Source organism: Sorex fumeus, unplaced genomic scaffold (genome assembly GCF_029834395.1).
Source record: "Sorex fumeus unplaced genomic scaffold, SorFum_2.1 ptg000098l, whole genome shotgun sequence".
NCBI lineage: Eukaryota > Metazoa > Chordata > Mammalia > Eulipotyphla > Soricidae > Sorex > Sorex fumeus.
The window spans coordinates 88,860,111-88,880,853 of NW_026606155.1; the positions used below are offsets into that span (position 1 = coordinate 88,860,111).

A 20,743-nucleotide genomic window follows, 5' to 3' on the forward strand; every position below is an offset into this window, starting at 1 on the left:
GTGGCCCGTCAGGCTGCAGGTCCTGGTGGGGCGCCGAGCCCGGCGGGGTCGGGGGGCGCGGCCGGCCCCGCTTCCTCCGTGAAGGAAACGCCGGCGGCTGCGCCCGCCTTCCCGCCTCCGCGTGGCAGGGCCGCCCCGTTCCCTCCAGCCCGGCGCGCCGCCTCTTTGTCTCCCGCGGCTCCCCCATCCTCCCAGACGAACCGCCGTTGGCAGGAAACCGGCCGCGGGGCGGGGAGGCTGCGCCCGTCGGTGCGGCAGGGAGGGGGGCGCCGCGCGGCCGCTCGCCTGCGGGCGGGGCGGGACGTTTTGACGTCTCGTCGGAGGCAGGAACTCGATGCTTCGAAAGTGCTTTTCACAGCCGGCCCGCGTCGGCTCGGGGCGGGTTTATAAACAGAATCTGCGCTCGCCCGGCCGCTCCCTCCCGCGCGGGTCTGCGGAGGGGCGGCGCGGCAGGCGCGGACGCGCGAGGCCTGGCGGGACGCGCTTTATTTGTTGCCTCTGGCCGGGAGCCGGGGTGGCTCGGGGACCGCACAAGTTCCCTCCGGCCCGAGCCCCTCCTTCCCCTCCTCGCCTCCCCAGCCGCAGCGCCTCCCCCCGGCCCGGCCTCCCGGAGCGGCGCACCAGACTCAGGGCGGAGCCCGCCCGTGGTTCCGGGCTGGAGGCGGAGCGAGGTCCGGGCGCCTCGCGGTCTGTCCCCGCCCCACCCGGCACCGACCCCGGGAGAAGGTGGTGGTGGGCCGAGGGGTCGTCGCTCCGGGGAGATGCTCGGGAGACCCAGGGCTCCGGCACTCCCTTCCGGCAGGGCTCTCCTTTCTCCCTAGTGATGGGTTCCTCTGCTGTCGGCTCCTGGGCAGCCCTTCCCCTTTAGAATAAATTAAGGACTCTGGCTTCCACCCCTCCGGGACCGGGAAGAAAGGTAGGGGAGAGGTCCTGTCCCGAGGACGGGGGACGGGCACAGGGCTGGTCCAGATCTGTCACAGTGCTGGGGCCTCATATCTACAGAGTCCGGATGGCCACGGGGTAGAGCAGGGACATGTGCTCAGCCCCCTTAATGGGCAGCTTGCGGCTGGCGTAGTGATGCACGATTTCGGGGACGCTGCTGAAGGGCGGGCTGTTCTGGCCCAGCACGTACTTGTGTTCCTTGGTCCGAGACAGCTTCATGTGCATGAAGCCCTGACTGCTCCTGGGGAGAGGAAGGAGATCCGGGTGAGCGGGGGCGTCCTCCAGGCCTCCTCCTGACCCCACACAAGCTGCTGGCTGGGCGCAAGGGGCAAGAGGGGAAGCCCAGGTCAAAGCAGGGAGGGGGGCAAGGGAGCTGGCTTTGTAGCCAGGGTACTGGGTGTGCCAGGAATGTGTGTGGTGAGTATACTGGGCGTGTGCAGGTGGGAACTGGAGTGACCAGCATCCACCCGCCCCTGCAGAACCAAAGCAAACCTTCCAGCCCGTATCACCAGGGTCCTGGCACTGGGTTGGGCAGGGCAACCAAGCAGGTCTCCTTGGGGCTGGCTTGTAGAGACCAGGGAACAGGCTGAACCACCCTGGACATCCTTCCCAAACCTGGGGTTCCCCAGCAGCCTGGTCTGGGATGATGCCTTCACTTTTCCATCACACACACAATCCCTCTGCCTGGACACAGAGAGGACTCACCCGCCCAGTCCCTCAGCTTGGGCTGACCTCATACATGGTATCACCAGGCTGCAGCCCCGCCCTTAGTGGGGACCCACACCACAGCGGCTGAGTCTCCTCTCAGCCAGCCAGGAAAGCTGCAGTGCTTGGCCCTGCCTGGGGGAGGGGCTCTAAACTCCATGTGGGTGTGGGCCCCTCAGGGAAAACAGGTGCCCTCAAATACTACAGGCTTGTGGGTTGGACCCTCACATAAAGGGGACGCCATGGATGGGACAGCCCCAATGCCTGAGGACTCGTCCACTGCTGGTCAGAGCTGGTGGGCAACAAGGACACAGCCCTTATAGAACAAGTGAGGCCTGCCAGTGCTGGGAGACAAAGCTGGAAACTCCTCTCACACACCTCCCCTGCAAAGAAGGTTCTGGCTGGGCCATGAGGCCATGAGGCCAGTGAGAAAATGGAGAGACTGAGGAGGGAAATGACCTGAAAACAGGCCCCTCACTAAACCCAGCCCACCTGGGGTTTAGCACCCTCCTGGAGCCTGTTGCTGCCCCCCCCCCCCCCCCCCCCCCCCCCCCCCCCCCCCCCCCCCCGCCTCCCAGGGCTGGGTGTATCTATCAGGGTGGGAGGGGTTTATCCATCAGCTGCAGGGCTAAGATAATGGCTGAAGCTGATAGGGAATGCACAGGCCCAAGAGAAAAGAGCCTAAGGAACGTGCACAGAGCCCACAGATGGCTGGAAGGGCAGAGAGCATTTGCCTTCCCCAGGCCAGGCCCCCAGACTGGGGTTAGCAGTGTGTGTGTGTGGGGGGGGGGGGCACACTTCCCTTCCCTCTCTCCCAGGTTGGTGGGTAGCCCGTCCCCCCACCCACCAACAGTCCACAAAAGTAATTCTCCGTTCCCTAACCCTTGTACCTTCCCCTTTGTACCTTCCCCAAAGGTAACAAGTGGCCAGAGATCTGTGTGGGATGCCGAGTGTCCAGCTTCCGTGGCCTCCTGGGACAGTCCCCTGGGTCCATTAGGACACTGCAGAGCCCTTGCCAGACCCTCAGGGAGCTGGGGTGGGGCCAGTCTGGCCACAGGACCAGGGCTGGTCTGGCTTTTTGAGGAAGCTGTTTAATTACCAATGAAAGCCCTTCCATTACAGAGAGAAGAGAAACCATAATTGTATTTCAGAGAAGCCATTTATATGCAAACGAGATTCTGGCAGACAGATGCTGGCGGGGGCCAGATCAGCCTGGGCTAGAGCTGGTGTCCAGGCCTGCCTCCCCCTTTCCCTCTGCAGGCTAAGGCAGGGCCCAGCTCAGCCAGGCTGTACTTGGCTCTTGGAGCCAGACCCTTGGGGTCTCCCCTGGCCTTGGATGTTACTAGACTCGTGAGGGGTGGGGCTGTCCCCTGGAACAGAGCAATTCTTGGAGCCAGATGGAGCTGGGTTCCAGACCTGCTATTAGCACCTTAGCTGGTGGCCTTGAGACTCTAAATAAAAGACCAAACTTGGGGCTGGAGAGATAGCACAGCGGGTAGGGCGTTTGCCTTGCACGCAGCCGACCCGGGTTCGATTCCCAGCATCCCATATGGTCCCCTGAGCACCTCCAGGAGTGACTCCTGAGTGCAGAGCCAGGAGGAACCCCTGTGCATTGCCAGGTATGACCCGAAAAGCAAAAACAAAACAAAACAAAAAAAAGACCAAACTTGCAGGGTGCTAGTTGGTTTGGAAAAGGTGCATGTACTGTTTGGCAGTACTCAAAGCTCTACAGATCCCTTATTTTTATTTTTGTGGAGTCAGGGATCAGACTCAGGGTCTTATACACATAGAGCAAGTGCTCTACCACTGAACTACATCCCCTCCTAAAGTATAAATCTTAATTATGCTTTTAAAAGGAGAACATGTTAGTGAAGAAACAGGATTTTTCCCTGGCTGCTTTTTTTTGGGGGGGGGCACACCCAGAGATGGTCAGGGGCTACTTCAGGTTCTGCACTCAGGAATTACTCCTGGCGGTGCTTGGGGGACCATATGGGATGCTGTGAATTGAACCTGAGTCATCAGCCTGCAAGGCAAATGCCCTACCTGCTGTATTATCACTCCAGCCCCTCTAGCTGCTTTTTTTGACTGATAATGTGAGTCCTCCATCTACACATTCTAAAAGGAAGAGAAGTTAAGCCAATTTGCCTAAAAGCCCAGAGAAGTTAAGCCAATTTGCCTAGAGTCACATAGCCAGAATGGAACTCAGATAAAATTCAGATAATCTCACCATAGTTTAGTAATTTTTCTATTTTCACCCAGTGATGTTGAATAACAATCCTCAGCTTTATCTGCTGATAAATACTGATAAATACATTTCCAAATACTGGACTGTATTCTAATGTTGCCAAGAAAGTGGCAGGAAGTAACACAGATGCGCCAGGAGTGATGGGGGGATCTGACTGCCCCTAGTGGGGTGCTGGCCCATCAGGTAGAACTCCTGGTCACCCAAGTGCAGGAGAGCCAGGGGAGCAGGTGCTATTCTGAGTGTCTGCTCCTAGAGAGGAAGGCTGATGGAAAGGGAGGCCCTGCTCCCCTTCTTCTCCCAGGACCCTTGAAAGCTTAGTCTCCCTTAGCCACTTCAGAGTCAACAAGAACTGGGTCCTCCAGCTCATCCACCAGCTCCACTCTCGCTCTCCTCCCAGGACCCGCCTCCCTGCAGACTCCCCCAGGCAAGTTCCCATTTCCTTGCCTGGCTTTGGGCAACACAAGGGCTTCCGCTGGTATAGATGATGGTGACAACTTACCCAGCACACAGCTTCACCTAACTGTGTCTCTTCTACATTTCCTTTAACCTTGTCCTATAAGATAGATCTGGTTTGTGGTTCATTTTATTTTTTTTTTGCAATTACCAGGGCTCTTACCACTGAGTTATACCTCGAGCCCAAGGCAAACAGGATTATTCACCCATTTTTATAAGAAAACTGTCCTGAGGGGCTAGAGTGATAGCACAGTGGGTAGACTGTTTGCCTTGCACACAGCCATATGGGTTCGATTCCCAGCATCCCATATGGTGCCCCGAGCACCGCCAGGAGTAATTCCTGAGTGCATAAACCAGGAGTAACCCCTGTGCATCGCCAGGTGTGACCCAAAAATAAAAACAAACAAACAAAAAAAGAAAACTGTCTTGAAAGGTGGTGTCAGGCCATAGAGGTGGGAGGCGGCAGAACCCCGTTGCTCCTCCACTCTCCCTCCATTGACCCAATTCCCCAAGTGTTGGAGGGGGGCCTTGGACGGCTCTGGATCCAGGGTCCAGAAAAGTGGAGGTAGGGACGTTCTCCCTAGCTGGTGGTAGTGAGGGGTACATGGAGAACCTCCTGCTCTGCTCTTTGTGTCCCCTCCCCCCTGCAGCTACCCCCACTCACTTGAGAGAGAGGGAGAAGTCATTCTTGCTGGTCTCACTGTTGCGCACCAGGTAGCTGGCCTCTTTGCACAGCCGGAGCAGGTTCTCGGCATCTGTTCGACTGATGGCCCCATGGTACCAGCTGGGGACGAGAGAAAGAAAGGCGCATCTCTGCTGGGGCCCCTGTGAGCCAAGCCCACCCATGGCGGGTGTCGCCTGCAAGCAGGAGGGGAGGGAAGGAGAGAGAACAGAGTCCCCAGCTGGACACAGACACTCACACCTGGTTTTCCAAAGGTAGTGCTGGGTCTGTCCACTCCCCCAGGGGACTGCTAGGCTCCAGGCTTAGGGGCTTGGCAGACTTGGGGTTCCCTGCAGAGAGCCGGGGAGGTAGCCGCCCCTTCTCTTCGCGGCCAGGTGACAGGCAGTTCTTCTCCGATCCTTCGAATTGGGCTGTGGGGAAAACACCAGTCACAGGTATGCAGGATGCCAGACAGCCCCACTGACAGCCCCAGGCCTGCCCGCATCTCCCTCCCCATGGTATCTAAGGAAAGGTCCAGGTCAGGACCTGCTCATGGGCCTGAGGGGCCACAGGACAGAGTCCCAGCTAGGATTCACTTAAGCGTCTCTCTGCAGGAGGAGAGGGGAGAGGTGCGACCTGGCAGAACTTGGGCTTCTCCCTCTGGAGCAGCTGCTGCCTTCCCGGTTCCACTCGGTGGCTGCAGCGTTGATAATATTGTTTCTTTCTCCTCCTCAGAGTTCATTACCGTTCTCCAAATCACCCTGCCAAGCCATTCTGTAGAAATGACTTATCGATTGGAGCACAATTATCTGATTCCCCTTGGTGCCATCCTGACAGGCTAATCCTGCCCCACTACCGCCCCCAAGGTCGCTGCCCGCAGGCTCCCCTCCCCCCACCCCCTCCATGGAGGCTCACACTCGCCCTCTGGCTGCCCTTCTGGGGAGAGGGAATCTGGATGCTGTGCTTGGGAGCTTCCTCCCCTGGGGGTTCCTCTGCTGGGTAGTACTTTCCAACCCTTATCATCTTTCAGTCCCCAGATGTGCGGATCAGAGCTTTCTCTTTACTGGAAGGAGCCCACACTTCAGTGCAAGCAGCCCCCACCCCTTACTTAAAGGCAAAAGATATGGTGATATGGTTGGGCAAAGCCCAGGCCCAGACTTCACTAGCAAGGATCTGTGGGGTGAGGTGGGTGAGGCACATGGAAGGGGCCTTCCTGAGCATTCACCTCCCTCAGACTCTGAGCAGGGAGGAATCCGCCTCTGTCTCCCCCCACCACTTCCTCCAGGATGAGAGGTTCCGCCACTGGAAATGGTCCTCCAAACCCAGCCGCACCCCTGGGCTCCTCCACTCCAAGCCCAGGGGGCCTGAGCGCAAGAGGCCAGCAGCCCCCACAGGACCCACCGCTGCCGTCCTCCAGGCTGGGCTCGGGGAGGGGCGAGGCTGGACCGGAGATGTCCCTGTCCCCGTCGGGCAGGGAGGGGCTGCTGTCCAGCTGTCCCACGGGTGGAGGCCAAGGTAGGTCTTTGATGACCTTAATGTCAACTGGAGCCAGTAGCAGAAAGGAGGAGAGAGACAGGGACAGAGACAGAGAAGAGAGAGGCAGAGGTTGAGACACCAATCCAAAGCCAGGACACAGGAGCGCCTAGAAAGGAGGGTCAGAGCAGAGGCGGGGAAGAGGCTCTCAGAGGGCTGAGCAGGGTCCCACTGCCTGCCCACCAGACCAGCTTGGTCACAGGGTGGAAGGATACAGGGCTGGCTGGCCTGCCCAGCAGGGCGCCTTCATCTGACCTTTCACAGGGAACAGGGAAAGGGAGAGCAAGAGGGACAGGACTGCCCACAAGCCCAGCACCACACCCAGGCTCCAGCAGCCTCCTCAGCCTCCTGGCCTGAAGGAAGCTGGGAACTCCTGTGGGAAAGGTAAGGGTGAGACAGACGGGCTGGCTGCTGGGAAGGTGCTCACGCGGGCAGGTGGCATTTTATTGAAATCCAGCCCCTCACCACCAACCCCAACACCCTCAATCCTCAGCCCTGACAATTAGGAGAGTGAAGCCACTGACGCGGCCAGGCTGCTAACGAGGTTTCCTAATGACGAGCATAGATTTTCCCATTAAGCAATCCAAACAGTATTGATTCTCCGAGGAGACTTCTGTAGATAAACGGTCCAGCCTCGCCGGTGCTCCCTTTACAGGAAGCAAATGGGAGACTTACAGTCGTCCAGGCAGGTGGCCTGCCGCTGGGGAGGAGAGAGTGGAGGGCTCGGGGGCTGCTGAGGGCGAGCCCCTTGCTGGAGAAAGGAAGGGGGCACTAGTGGGAAGGAGGTCTAAGGGAAGTCAGGTCCCTCCATGCTCCCCCGGAATCAAGGGGTCAGCAGGACAAGCCAGCTCCCCACTGCAGGCCCCTGTTGCCCCTGCTCCAGCCATCAGCAGCACCTTCCCACACTGGCCTCGGGCCTGGGCTGGACACCGAGTGCCGCCTGGCACCTGAGGAACCTCACTCTGCATAGGGCAAGTCTCACAGCCTCTCTCTTACCACTGGGTACTGCCCCTCTGAAATCCCATGGGGTAGAGCGCCCTGTCTGGGTGGCATGGCCCTCTCCTTCACAGCCCTCTCCTTCATGGCGGTATCTCTCAGGGCTGTATCTCACACTGGCTGTCAGTGTCAACAGCTTTTAATGTCTCCTTTTGTCAAGAAAAATGACTTAACATAGTATGTTGCAAGTTATATAATTTTGTTTGGAATTTATTTTTGGTTTTGTGGGGCCACACCTGGCTGTGCTTGAGGTTGACTCCTGGCTCTGTACACTGGAATCACTCTTGGTGGGTGTCAGGGGACCACATGGGATGCCAGGGAGTGAACCCAGGTCATTCTGTCTCTAGGCCCTGGCATGTCTTTATCTTTAAATACACCTTTCATGGACTGTCACTTTCATGGACTGTCCCAGCAGACAGAAGGAGCACCAGCCTCTGGGTCTCTGAGGGGTGATACACATAACACCCTCCTCCTATATTCTCTGCCAGTTCCTTGCCCAGCACTCAGCACTCCTTCATCCAGTTCATGGTTTCCACGTGCACTTCCTGCCATGCTGTTCTGAGCCCAGATGCAAGTACCAATCCCCTTTCCATTTTTCTAACTCAAGAACCTTCCATAGGCCTCTGCAAACCCCTCCCCTCCAGCCAAGCTCACCTGCAAAGGCTTTGGAAATCCTCTCCTTCTTCCACTCCCAGGGCTGGTCATACTCCTCGGGGGGCCTCTCATCATCCTCAGGCAGGCGGGATTCCCGGGGCCAGGGGGCTCCCTCACCCTCTGGAGTGGCTCCCTCCTCCTCTGGTTCATAAGGTGTGTCATACAGTGGCAGGGGCTGAGCTGCCACCGCGTCCTTGGAGCCCCGGATCTCTGCCAGCACAAGACAGGAGGGGTGACATGAGTGGGGCCATGGATGCCTGCTCTGACTGACATCTTGGACAAGATTCTCAGCCCAGCTCCTACACAAGGTACGAGTGGTCGGGGGTTGAACACCCTCAAGACATCTCTGGGATTGCAAACGGATGTGACCCAATGGAAGCAGAGCAGAGAGGCAGCCTGATAGAAGAGAAAAAATGCTGTGACCAGCAAAGGCTGAAACCTGAGGCTCGTGTCCATGCCCGCCTCACTCCTCATCTTCATCAATTTCCTTAGTCCTATCACTGTACAGCTGGGAAAACCTTTCCTGATGCTCAGATACTGACAGCCTCAAATCCTTGAAGCTGTCCCCTTCAACAAGTCACTTTCATGGACTGTCCTCTCTGACCAACCTGCTGGGCCTCTCCCTGGATTTTCTCTGAGTCTCTGCTCCTAAGGAGTCTTGCTCAGCCCTCACTCCTTGGACCATGTGCCCCATCTCCGGCATCCTTTGATGTGTTTCCAATGGCTATAACCAGTTTCCCCTTATTTAGATGTCTCAAGCTCACCTTTTTCCACAGAAGTTCTATCTAGTCTGTTCTGTGATTATCTTTTGATGCTAGCTGAACCCTGTGAAAAACTGGTGAGAATTTGGGAGCGACTTGGCAGGAAAATGCACCATGTGCACATACAATTCAAGGGCCTGCATGGGTTTTCCTAGGAGCTACCTTCTCACTTATTCCATTCTTGTCTCTGGACTGCTTTCTCTGCTGCTGGACCTCTTTCATACCAATCCCTACAGCTTTCTGGGCACTAGGTTCCTCAGAATTATACTCTTGACCACTGTTGGCCCCTCACAGCTTGTCTGAGCAACCAGTGGAGGGTCTCCTTAGACCTTTCTTGCAGAGAGAACATCATGGTTCTTTTTTGTTTGTTTGTTTGTTTTTTGGGTCACACCCAGCCATGCACAGGGATTACTCCTAGCTCATGCACTCATGAATTTTCCTGGTGGTGCTCGGGGACCACATGGGATGCTGGGAATCGGGTCGGCCGTGTGCAAGCAAACGCCCTACCCGCTGTGCTGTCGCTCCAGCCCCAACATCATGGTTCTTTCACCTAATTCTCCCTCCTAAATCTGGAATCCTAGAGCTGTCCCGCATCTCCAGAGTCTGAGTGGACAGTCTATTCTGTGTATTAAGAAACCCATTGTGGTAACAAGGGGAAGTAATGTTCTCTAATCAGCTTTTATCAGTTAGTAATGAAGATGACATTATCTCTATTTTTCAGTTTCCTTAATCTTAGTTCTTAATTATTTCCGAGTTCAGGAGGGAAAGAAAAGGACATTAATTGTTGGTCTCTTATAGCAGCTGATTTCCACAACAGCCAACTATATCCTTCTCATGCCCAGTTCTTACGGTCTGTTCTACACACCAAAGCCTCAGTAATCCTCTTACAATGTGACATGCATCCTGGCCCCTTGTTGCTCAAGAATCCATAATGGCATCCCTCCCCTTTGGAGCAGGTCCAAATGTCTTGGTCCAGCCCTTCAGTCCCTCTTACACCCGCTTCCCTGCAGCCCCAACACTCTCATTATTTGCCCCTGAACAAACTCTCCTCTTATTCTGTCCTGGAGCCTGGGCCTATCCTCCTCTCCCCATCCTCCTCTCTGATCACCCTTTTCATCTTTTTTCCTGGCTCCTCTCAGCTTCTTTCTCCTGGGCCAGGTCTTATTCGTGTCTGCCTGCCCTCACTTTCAGGGTCACATCTCTGCCTCCTGTGCACTATGTCTGTGTTTCTACTTACATGTTTCTAATCATCAGGAAGATGTTTCTCATTGCCATCACATCACATCAAACTCGCCACCACCACCCCTGAGCTAGTGGTTCTCCTGTTGGGTTCCCTGACCCCACACTGGCAGCCCAACCCTTATTCTGCCCTCTCAGACAAGTCCCAGTTATTGCTCTCCCTCTGGGCTGGAGCGATAGCACAGCGGGTAGGGCGTCTGCCTTGCACGCAGCCAACATGGCCGACCCGAGTTCGATTCTTCCGCCCCTCTCGGAGAGCCCGGCAAGCTACCGAGAGTATTCGATATGCCAGACACAGTAACAACAAAGTCTCCAATGGAGACGTTACTGGGCCCGCTCGAGCAAATCGATGATCAACGGGAGGGCCTTTACTTACTTACTTACTTTACTCTGACAACTAACTCTGAGGCTGGCTCTATGCGTCAGGGCACAGGTGCCACCAGTCAGAGCTCGACTCCAAGAGGACCGACCCTCTTGCAGGTGGCGGTCAGGGAGCTGCGAAAGTTTTCTCGACAGTCTCGGAGGACTTAGCCCTTGCTGTTGTGGATCCCAGAATTTATCTACAGAATCTATTCTGTAGACATTCAGGCACCGGAGAGCACCTCCTCAAGCCCCCTCCTTTCAGCGCCTCCTCTCTCCCCCCCCTCACCCCCTGTCAGCCATTGCTTACCAGCCATCATCTTTTGGGCCTCATAAGGCTCCATGTAGCCATCATTTTCAGGGACCTTCTCTGAGGCTCCTGCAGCTCCTGCCGGGCTCTCACCCGTTTCCTGGATATCAAATGGATCTGCATAGTCTTCGAGGATAGCCAACTGCAGGATGAGAGTGAGAGTGGGCCTAGCTGTCTGAGGGGCAGCCCTGCTCACACCCCCTTAGAGCCCCCCTCCCCAAAGACTTTGCATGTGGGAGCCAGAGTCTGGGGCAATTTGGATGGGGACACAATGGGGATACTCTGGCTCCTCCTTTGCAGGGGTCCCCCCACTTAGCCAGCCAACAGAGAAGTGTATCTTTTCTGTTAGTCTTGTATCCCTGGGTTGTTCCCTCAGATTAAAGGCCTTTAGGTCCATTGCAGCTGGGGCCCAGGTAGGGCCAGAGCTACACCAGGAGCCTATTCCAGTGAATGAGTTCAGGGAGGGGGCAACAATAATGCTGGAATTGTTCCAAGGAACAGCAGAAGCTTGGAGAAATGCTCTATGTGTGACTTCCCAGGTGTTCACTTCCAGATGCTGGATCAAATTTTGCTGTGCACTCAGGGTGTGTGTGTGGGGGGGGGGGTGAGGGGGGTTGTGTGGCTGTCACTGGATGCCACAGCTCGATGGGCTTATCCTCACAGCGTCCACCACATCACACACTATCACCTCTCCCAACATCTCAGAAAATAGGGGTTCTTGGCACTTACAGAACAACATGCCCAAGACCTTTCTGCTTAAGTACAGGAACCAGTGGCTTTTTGCAAAATCATCCTTGCCAACTGGCCACCACAGGACACAGTGGCCATATCAGGAGAGCACAACTTGTCACAGGCAGAGGAAAGCCAGGAGTGAGACTGGCTGCAGCCACCTTGGTTTCTGGAGGGCAGGGCCGGGAAGGCTTCCTCCATCCTCCATGTGCCACCCAGCCCCCCTCTCTCCCCAGCAAGAGGTCATGGCTGCCCCTCTCCCAGGTTCCCAGTCCAGCCAGTGAACCACAAGCCGCACACCCTGCAGAGATCCTCAAGGTGCTGGGGCGGGTGTGGTTGAGGACAATGGAGCCCTTCTCCCTACTGGGCACAGCCTCCTGGGGACGGGCAAGGACAGGCAGAGGTGGAGACAGCCCAGCCCACCAGGGTTGCCACTGACAGGCAGGCGTTGACAGGAGATGTCTCTGGCCTGCAGCGTGGGGAGGGGCTGCTCCTGCTCAGACCCTCCCCAGTCTCCATTCAGGCTTTGCTTCTGACCACATCAGGACAGGGGTTTGGGTGGGGTGGGGGTGGGCAGCTGTGCAGCACTTGACCACCCTGCCTCGGTGGAAATGCAGGACCACCAGCAATTCAGAGATGGAGAAAGAAACCTCCCCACCTCAAACACCACCTCTATATGTTCCTTTGACCCTTGTCTTTCCCCGTTATCACTCCAGGATCTCTGAAGCATGTCCCAGTGGTTTCACCGTGTTATTTTACAATGTTATCTCACGGCGTTCTGGTCTAGACCCTGGCTCCTTTACCTGCCCTGATCTCGGCCTACTTCTGAGAACCAGCCCCCAGCTCCTGCTCCAAAGCTCTCAGTCCCTCAGTCTTTCCAGACCCACAGGATATCCTAGAAAAGGAAATGGTCTCACCAGCTCCCCACCCCTCCACCCCCAGCTCCCCTCAGAGTCGTTCTCCAGACCTCCTGCCTCCAAAAAGCAGAGAAAAGGAAAGGCTCTCCCCTTTTACCTCAAGCCAAACAGTATAGGTATACTCACGGCTCACCCGGGGGTCAATCTGCTCAGGAGAGATTCTGCACCCCGGACCCAGCCTCACAGAGCCACACAATGGCAGCCAATGGCTGTGCTCTCCTCAAACCTGCAATGCCTAAGTCTACAATTAAAGCCAGCAGTGGACAGATTCCACTTTCTCCTTTGTTTTCTCTCCACCTCCCCCGCGCCACCCCCCCCCCCCCCTTTAGGTCTGTGACCTTAAAGTAATGGGTTCTTTCTAGTCTCAAAGGCCTTTTCCTAGCATGGATCAGTTATCTTCCTTCAGAAAGTCCTGGCCAGCTCAGGGGCCTTAGTGCAAGGCTACCACCTCACTGTGCAAATACTCATTTCATTGTCTGACTTGGAGCTTCCTGAGGGCAGAAGCCCTGTTTACTGCTAAATCCCCAGTGCCTCGAGGTGCTGAGTAAATATGTGTTAAGTCAGTTCTCAGGAAGAATGGACAAAGGAAGCACTTTGCCTTGTTGGTTCAACAGAGGAAGCAAGAATCTGGGTGGGGCAGGGGCTCCTCCATGGGAGCCAGTCCCTGGGAACTGCTTCATAAGCAGAAGCACCTGGCCCTAGGACCCTGACCCCCCACTTCCACGGGGCCCCCTACCCTTCCCTTACCACCAGGCATCCTCCCTACGCCCTGGTTGATGCCCAGAGCCACAACCCCTCCCAGGCTGGCGTGGGCCTCCCCAGCGCCAGCGTGCAGGGCCCGTGGGCGCCCAGGTGGCAGCTCAATGGCTCCTCTGTTCCATGGCTGGTTCCACACCCTGCTCCAGGAAGCCCAGCTCTTTGCCCTGGGCCAGGCACCTTGGGGAGACACCCACGGGGCCAGGGAGTCGGGAGAGGCAGAAGAGGTGCTGGCTGGGAAGATAGGCAGTATGGTACCGGCCATGGGCACAGACAACCCCAATCTGAGGTCACGCCTATTTCCCCTCTAGCTTCTGGGTCAGGCGAAGAAGGAAAACTTTTTTGAAGGGTGCAAGTTGTCCCACAGACTCAAAACCTTTCCCACCACCTCTGTTTCCAGGTCCTTTGCCCAGTTCCCTGGTGCTTGCTTCTGGATCCTGCATCCATCCGTAGACCTGGCATACAGTAGGGTTCAAGGTCTCTGCATACACTAGGGACACTCAGAGGGTCTCCAACACTCCAGACTCCTGCTCATCCTTGCTGACCAACCCATATAGGCTGTCTCTTGAGAGAGAGATTAAGGCTCTTGACTAAAAGGCAGAAGGGAGAAACTGGAAGTACCTAAGATAAGGTACCAACCCGTATAAGAGAGAGGTTAAAGGCCCTGACTAAAAGGCAGAAGGGAGAAACTGGAAGGAAAGTACCTAAGATGAGGACTGATTCGAGCTAAAGCCTCTGGTAGTATGAGAACACAGCTAAAGGCAGAAATAGCGCCAAGCTAGGAGGTTTGCAGCTGCTGCTGAGAAGTCCCCTCTGTCCCCATGCCTCCCACCACCCTGCTTCCCCTTTCCCTGCTGCCATCCAGCAGCTTTAGGCACCTGCTCTTGCCCCTGCTCCAGCTGGGAAGTGTTCCTCCCAGAGCACCTGCCGTGCTTTGCCTCTCCTTCCTGCCCTCGCCTCTTCTGGGTAGCCGTCAGGCCACCATCTGCTCCTACCTTGCACCCTGTGGCTGGGCTGGGCTTCAAGTTTCTGACCCAACCCAAGGGTTCTGAGAGTCTGGGGTAAGCAATGAGGCACCCATCACAAGGTTTGGGCTTTGTTAGGTCCCTGGCATCTATCACTGAGTCTTGCCTCCATTTCTTTTAGTTTGATGTGTGGAAGCTTCTGTTTCATTACTTTTAAAATCTGTAGAATGTAGATAGTGCTGGAAAGAGGGCAGAGAAGTAAGAGGCCTAGCCCAGCGGCTTGCTCAGAATCAGTGCTCGATAAATGGGAGCTCTGATGATAATCAGACACAGGCATTTACTAAAGCTCAGAGCTTAGATACTTGTCCAGGGAACCAGCGTGACTCCAGCAGTGATAAAGACTGAGGCCTCAGTTTCCTGACATTCACTGCCTCCCCAAAGATTTTCTGAAAGACTGGGAAATGCAGCATCTTCTCTATTTGATTTAAAGTACACTTCAACGGGTTAAAGGATCCGAAAAAGGGCTGAGGATGTAGCTCAGTATAAAACATATGGCTTGCACACATGAGACCTGGGATTGATCCCCGGCACCATACACACACACACACACACACACGCACACAGGCTTTGAGAATTTCTATAGCAAGCAGCAAGCAAGCAGTTTAATTTTATTTAATCCAGCATTTCTCCAAAATATTTAATCAGAACCCCTTTCCACTGTCAGCTGGGGAAATGGTATCCTATTTACTTTCTCTGAGATCAAACATTTTGTTTGTTTTGTTTCTGGATCACACCCAGTAGTGCTCAGGACTTAATCCTGGCTCGGGTTTAGGGAATTACTTGCAGTGGTCTCATGGGACCATATGGGATGTCGACAACTGAACCTGGGTTGGCTGTATGCAAAGCAAGCTCCCTATCCATTGTACTATAGCTCTGGCCTTTGAGATCAAACTTTCTGCCTCTCCTGCCCTCAACTTGCAGGAATGCCCCTACGGCTCTCTATGCCAGGGAAACACCTTCAGATGAAACAAATGTGGCATTTTCCTTTCTAATAATAAAGAAATACCGCTGGAGCGATAGCACAGTGGGTAGGGCGTTCGCCTTACAAGCGGCCAACATGGCCGACCCGAGTTCGATTCCTCCGCCCCTCTCGGAGAGCCCGGCAAGCTACCAAGAGTATTCGATATGCCAGACACAGTAACAACAAAGTCTCCAATGGAGACATTACTGGGCCCGCTCGAGCAAATCGACGATCAACGGGAGGGCCTCTATCTCTCTATCTATCTCTAATAAAGAAATGCCACACTAGTAGAACTGTCAAACATCAGGCATGAGACCAATGCTACAAACTCCTTTCAGACCCTACTCAGGTGGGCCTGGACCTTTTCCATCTGGATGCCAAGTGCTGGCCTCATGCCTTTGCCCTCAGCAAAGTAGATGGACTGCTCAGCACTCCTCTTCCCCTTCCTTCTCTGAGTGCCTCCTAACCCGCTCATCAGCCAAGGCAAAGTGAGCACCTCTCTTTGAGGAGTTGGGGGGGGCTCCCCTCCAAAGATAACAAAGGTTCCCAGAGCAGGGTGCAAACCACTGTGCAGAGTCACACATGGCCGTGGTGCTCTCCCAGAGACTGGCTGTGAAATGGAACGAGTGTGCAACCACCCTATACTTGAGTCTCCCCCAGGAGAACCTGGGGAGAGAATCATTATTCTCCTCAGGGGCCTGCTGCTTCCACAGGGTACTGGGCCGACAAATGTCTGTCATGATCTTATTACAGACAAAAAAGCTTCCTGGGTCCTCCAGGAGCTCAGAGAGAGGGTGAAGGGAGGGAGGGAGGGAGGCAGGGAGGAGTGTCCAACTAACTGGTAAAGCTGGTGTTTTTAGGGGTGATGAAGCCCCTGGTTGGACCCTAGACTCTGTAGATACTACAGTCTCTCTTCTGCTCTCATCTACTGTCACACTTATTCAGTGGTGAGGGCAACCAGACTGGGCATGCCAAGTGCTAGACCCTCGCCAGGGTTTGCTCAAGCAACCAGCTGCTCCAATCCATGGCCCATGGGTCTCTTGCACCAGCTCTCAATGGGAAGAAACCCAGAGTTGAGGAGTCCTGAGTCATTGGCCAGGACAATGAGACTCAAGTGCCTTCCCCAGGGAGAAGTGCCACTGTAGGATGAAGCAGCACTGGGCAGAAAGACTGGCTGCCTGCCAATCCCACAGGTGCCAGAGGTCTCAGTCATCTGCGAGAGCAATACAGGCCACAGAGGATTGGGAGGATGGGGCTCCCCTGACCTGGCCCTTCTCTCTCCCTCCTCTCCCCAGGAACCTTCCTCCCCTCTACCTCCTCCAGAGAACACCTGCCAGACAGACAGATCTGATCTCTGTGGGAGTCCTAAGAGGAAAGGGAAGTAAAGCAAACTCAAAACAGGCGAGGATCAACCTCCAGGCAGTGAGCACCTGGAGTTCTCAGCACGCAGCGCTGCACACATTCTCAGCACCACAATTGGGTGCACACATGCTCAGCAGAGCTCACACTCCCAGTGGTACACACATCCTCAGAGGTACACAGACGCTCAGAAGCATGGACACAGAGGTAGGTATACACATTCAGTAAACATCCGCTGAGGGAGGGGCCTGCAGCAATGACCCCTTCCCACCTCTTATCCCCAGATGGACACATCTTGTTCACCTGCAGATGCCTGGATGTCCCTGTCCTTTTTCTTTTCCTCCCTGTTCATTCATTTCTAAATTTGGTCCCGAAGGATCCAGTGCAAGTGGATACCATCTGTGAGGTCTATTCTATCTATATGTTTTTTCAAAATTTCTTAATCTTGGGGGGGTCCTGTGAGGCTCCATGAGAATCTGAGAGCTATAAGCTTTTGCAGATATTCCAAGAATATCTGCAGGTTCATGAGCCCCAACCCCCTTTTATGAGCTAAGAAGAGCCCTTGTGTCAGTTCATGTGGGGTGCCTGGTCTTATTATTTGAGGCGTCCCCTTGGCCTGTCTCTCTCTCTCTCTCTCTCTCTCCACACACACACACACACACACACACACACACACACACACACACACACGCCTATTTTGTCCTAGAGGCCAAGCCACACTGCAGACGGCCACAAGCAGTTCAGAGCTTCCTCCAGCCAAGCCATTCTTCTCATTTCATCTGCTTCTCCTCAGAAGACTGTTTTCCCTCTTGAAGGGCTGAGAAAAGGGAACGAAGCAAGGCTCATCAGCCCCCTGCCTATGTGCGTTACGGTGGCCAGACGGGGCATGGGGCCATGCAGGGGCGCTTCCTGCAGCCAGATGGCCAGGTCTGCCTGTCGCCCAGGGCAGGGTGCGGCTCCTGCTGCTCCCACACCTGCCTTGCCAGGCCTGCCCAGATGGCCACCATGGCACCCCTGCCAACTGCAGCAGTGGGTCTCAGGGTGGACCAGTCGCCAGAGCCCCACACAGGGGGAAAACCAATGGCCCAGAGCCTCTAGCTCCTCAGTGCCAATCTTGGTCCTCCTGTCCTGCCTGCCCCCACACACTGGGCTCGCTTCCCCTCCACCCCTCTGGCTCATCATAGAAGCATTTCTACCCATTTCATCAAACATTGTGCCCCAGCCCCTCTCCCAGGCTGCTCCTGGCACTTGCTACTGTGCCAGGAGCTACACACGGGTTCTGTGCAGCTGCCTAGTCCCCAGTTCGTTTGAGAAAGTGACCCCAAGGCAACAAGCCAAGAGGAGCTCAGGTTGAGGAGATGAGAACAGGGAGAGACAGCCATACAGCCATACAGAATCGAGGGTGCAGCAGAGCCTCCTGGGGGCTGGGGCCGAGGCTGGAACACCTTCCAAGGGCCGGAGTAGTGTTAGGTCTGGAGGCTCATACCCAGGAGGCCTTAGCAGGGGCTCAGGGGAATGGACCCAGGTGGCTAGTTGGGCTCTTCCTAGGGTAAGGCTCTGGAATCCCATAAACTCTGCTCCTCGGAATGCTGGGTGGCCCATGGAAGGCCACAGAACAGCCCCCTGTCCTGGACCCGTTTGGAATGTACCCAAGGTCCTTGTCTTTACCTCCTCTGAAAGAACTGCCTGCATGGCCCCTCAGAGAGCCTGCTGGGTTCCATGCCTGCACCCACAGCTGACAAAGGAGTGAGACACCTCTCTGGCCCTTAGGTCTGAAACAGATCACAAGCCCACCCAGAGGCAGCAGGGGGAGGCCCTTGGAGAGAAGAGGCTGTGAGTCTCCAAGGCTGTGTGGGCACAGCCCATTTCTTGGAAGTCTCTGGAGGTAAATGAGCAAGGGAATCTATGGTTAGGGGAGTCCATAACCCTCATCCTGTGAAAGCAGTTTTCATGCAGGACGTATTCAGGCATCCCTCTTTAGGCCAAGCATCATTATCAGGCACTTGAGGGAAATGGACAAGAGGAGGTCCAGGCCTTGTCCTGAAAAAAGAAAAAAACCCTTGCTCAGTGGGCAGCTGCTGAGGCCCTGCTAAGACACTCGCAAAAGGTGAGGGTAGGGTGAGGGTCGGTGCAGAGGACAGTCAGTGGTCCACAGTGAGAACAAGCCCTGTCCTCCTGGAAGTGGGTAAGGAGGAAGAAGAGAGTCAAAGAACATGTGAAGCCAAAGCACAGGCTCCAACGGGAGCTCCCGCAAACCTCTGCATGCTAAGGATCCTGGCCTGGGATGGGCAACCATGCCCATGGCAGGAGCTCAGGGGAAAAAAATAATTCACATTCCTGAGGCTTCTGCTCTGACCCTGTCACATTTCTTATCCAGGAAATCAGGCAGAACCATACTTTCTCCTCTGCCAGCCTCAACCCTGAAGCCAACAGATTAAGAAGCCACTACCAGCTCTCCAATGGAACAAATCTGCATTCTCTGCCAAGCAGAGGGAGCAAGCCCCCAGCTCCGTGCTCCTAGGAGACAGTGAGGGGGCGAGTGGAGCTGCCGAGGTCCACATGTCCACATCAGAGAATTGGGTGCATCGGGAACCTGGGGGTCCTGCTGCCAGGCAGGGAAAAGGCTAAACTGGGGTTGGAGCAGGGCGGCTTCTCCCCTGAAGCCCAGTACATGTCTTGGGGAATCCAGGATGCCCACCTCTCCCTTCTCCCAGGGTGCCCCCAAATGCCCTAGCTGCCCCACACTGCAGTAGGGGAAGGGGAGGCCAAAAGGAGAGGAGGACTGGGCCCAGTGCCTCGGCACCTCCTGGGCAACAGGTCTCAGTCAGTGCAGACGGAACCCTCCCACCCCCCCACCTCAGGGGCAGCGACCTTGGCCGAGCGCTGCCTGTTCTGGTTTCCGGAGAACAACAGTACGGCCACCCCCAGTCACCGGAGGAGGCAACGGCCAGCTCTGGCTGCGCCCACCGGGTGGAAGCCCAGCAGTCACCTTCTTGGGGTGGCTGGGTGGGCTTCAACACCTGCAAGGATGCCGTATTCCGGGAGGAGGAGGAGCCTAGCTTTGTGCTCGCAGGGCTGGGAGGGAGGGGTCAGAGATCAAAGGGCAGCGAGCGGCTGCTCCCAGAGGGCAGAGAGGCTATAAAGCAGCAGGGGAGGGAGCGCCTCCAATCCCGTTAGAAAAAGGCTCGCCCATTAGCCTGGGGTGTGTGTTGGGGGAGGAGGGGAAGGGGGGCAGGGGCGGGGGGGGGGGTATCCTGGAAGAGGAGCGCTGAGTCCAGGAAGGGCAGGATCACCAGTCCCGGGGCGATAACAGGGAATAGAAAGCTGAGTTTGGGGGGCACGTCTGAGATCGGTCGGTGGAGAATCTGAACAAAGGTGGATGGAGGCTCCGGAGTCCCGGGGTCAGGGACTAAGATCTTGTCTGCCAAGAACCTGACACCGAAAGGCCAGGCCCCAGTCAGGCCACCTTTGTCCCTCTCTAAGCCCCAGACCTCCGGCCACCTTCTGCAGGCCGTCCCCGCCCGTCGTCGCACTCACCCTGTCGCTGCTGGCAGGGGGCCCAGAGATTCGCTCCTCGGGAGGGGGCGCTGGGGGTCCAGGGGTCTCAACCCGAATAAGGCGATGGGGGGGCGAACCGTGGCGCGGGGGCGGCGTAGGGCCGGGAACGGTGGGGGTGGCCAGGGCAGCGGTGCCGGACGGCCCCCCGGAGTACGGGTCTTCAAAGTCGCGCTCTCTCTGCAGCCGGTAGGCGGCCAGGATGTCCGGGGGCGGCGCGGGGGGCGCGGCCGGCGAGGGTGCCGGGGCCCGGTAGTCCGGCTCGGGGGGCGCCGGCTTGCCCCCTCCTCCACCACCGCCCCCCCCGCGGAAGCCCAGGTGCTCCCGGAGCCACTTGGCCACTCCGCCGCTGCCGCCCCCTCCTGGGCCGGCCCCCGCGCCCCGGCGCGATCCCCCCGGGCCGCCCCCCGCGCTCCCCTGCGCCCGCGGCGCGGGGCCGGAGCCCGCGGGAGGTGCTCCGCTCAGTAACATGGGGCGAGCCGGACTGAGCGCGCCGAGCGGAGGGCGCGCGGGGGGCGGGCGGCGGAGGGGCGGGGCTCCGCCGGGCGGCGGGCGGGGCGGGGCCCGGCAGCAACAAGGGGG

General features: G+C 56.5%; 1 protein-coding gene across 1 annotated transcript; it reads right to left on the minus strand.

Moving 5' to 3' along the window:
- Positions 1–466: 466 nt before the first annotated feature.
- SHF (Src homology 2 domain containing F) lies at positions 467–20,632 on the minus strand. Its single transcript, XM_056133570.1, has 7 exons — positions 20,144–20,632; positions 10,860–11,001; positions 8,190–8,399; positions 6,408–6,548; positions 5,266–5,437; positions 5,010–5,129; positions 467–1,183 (listed from the first exon to the last, which is right to left on the minus strand). The coding sequence occupies exons 1-7, from the start codon at positions 20,630–20,632 to the stop codon at positions 997–999; spliced, it is 1,461 nt and encodes a 486-aa protein (XP_055989545.1). The 3' UTR covers positions 467–996.
- Positions 20,633–20,743: the final 111 nt, after the last annotated feature.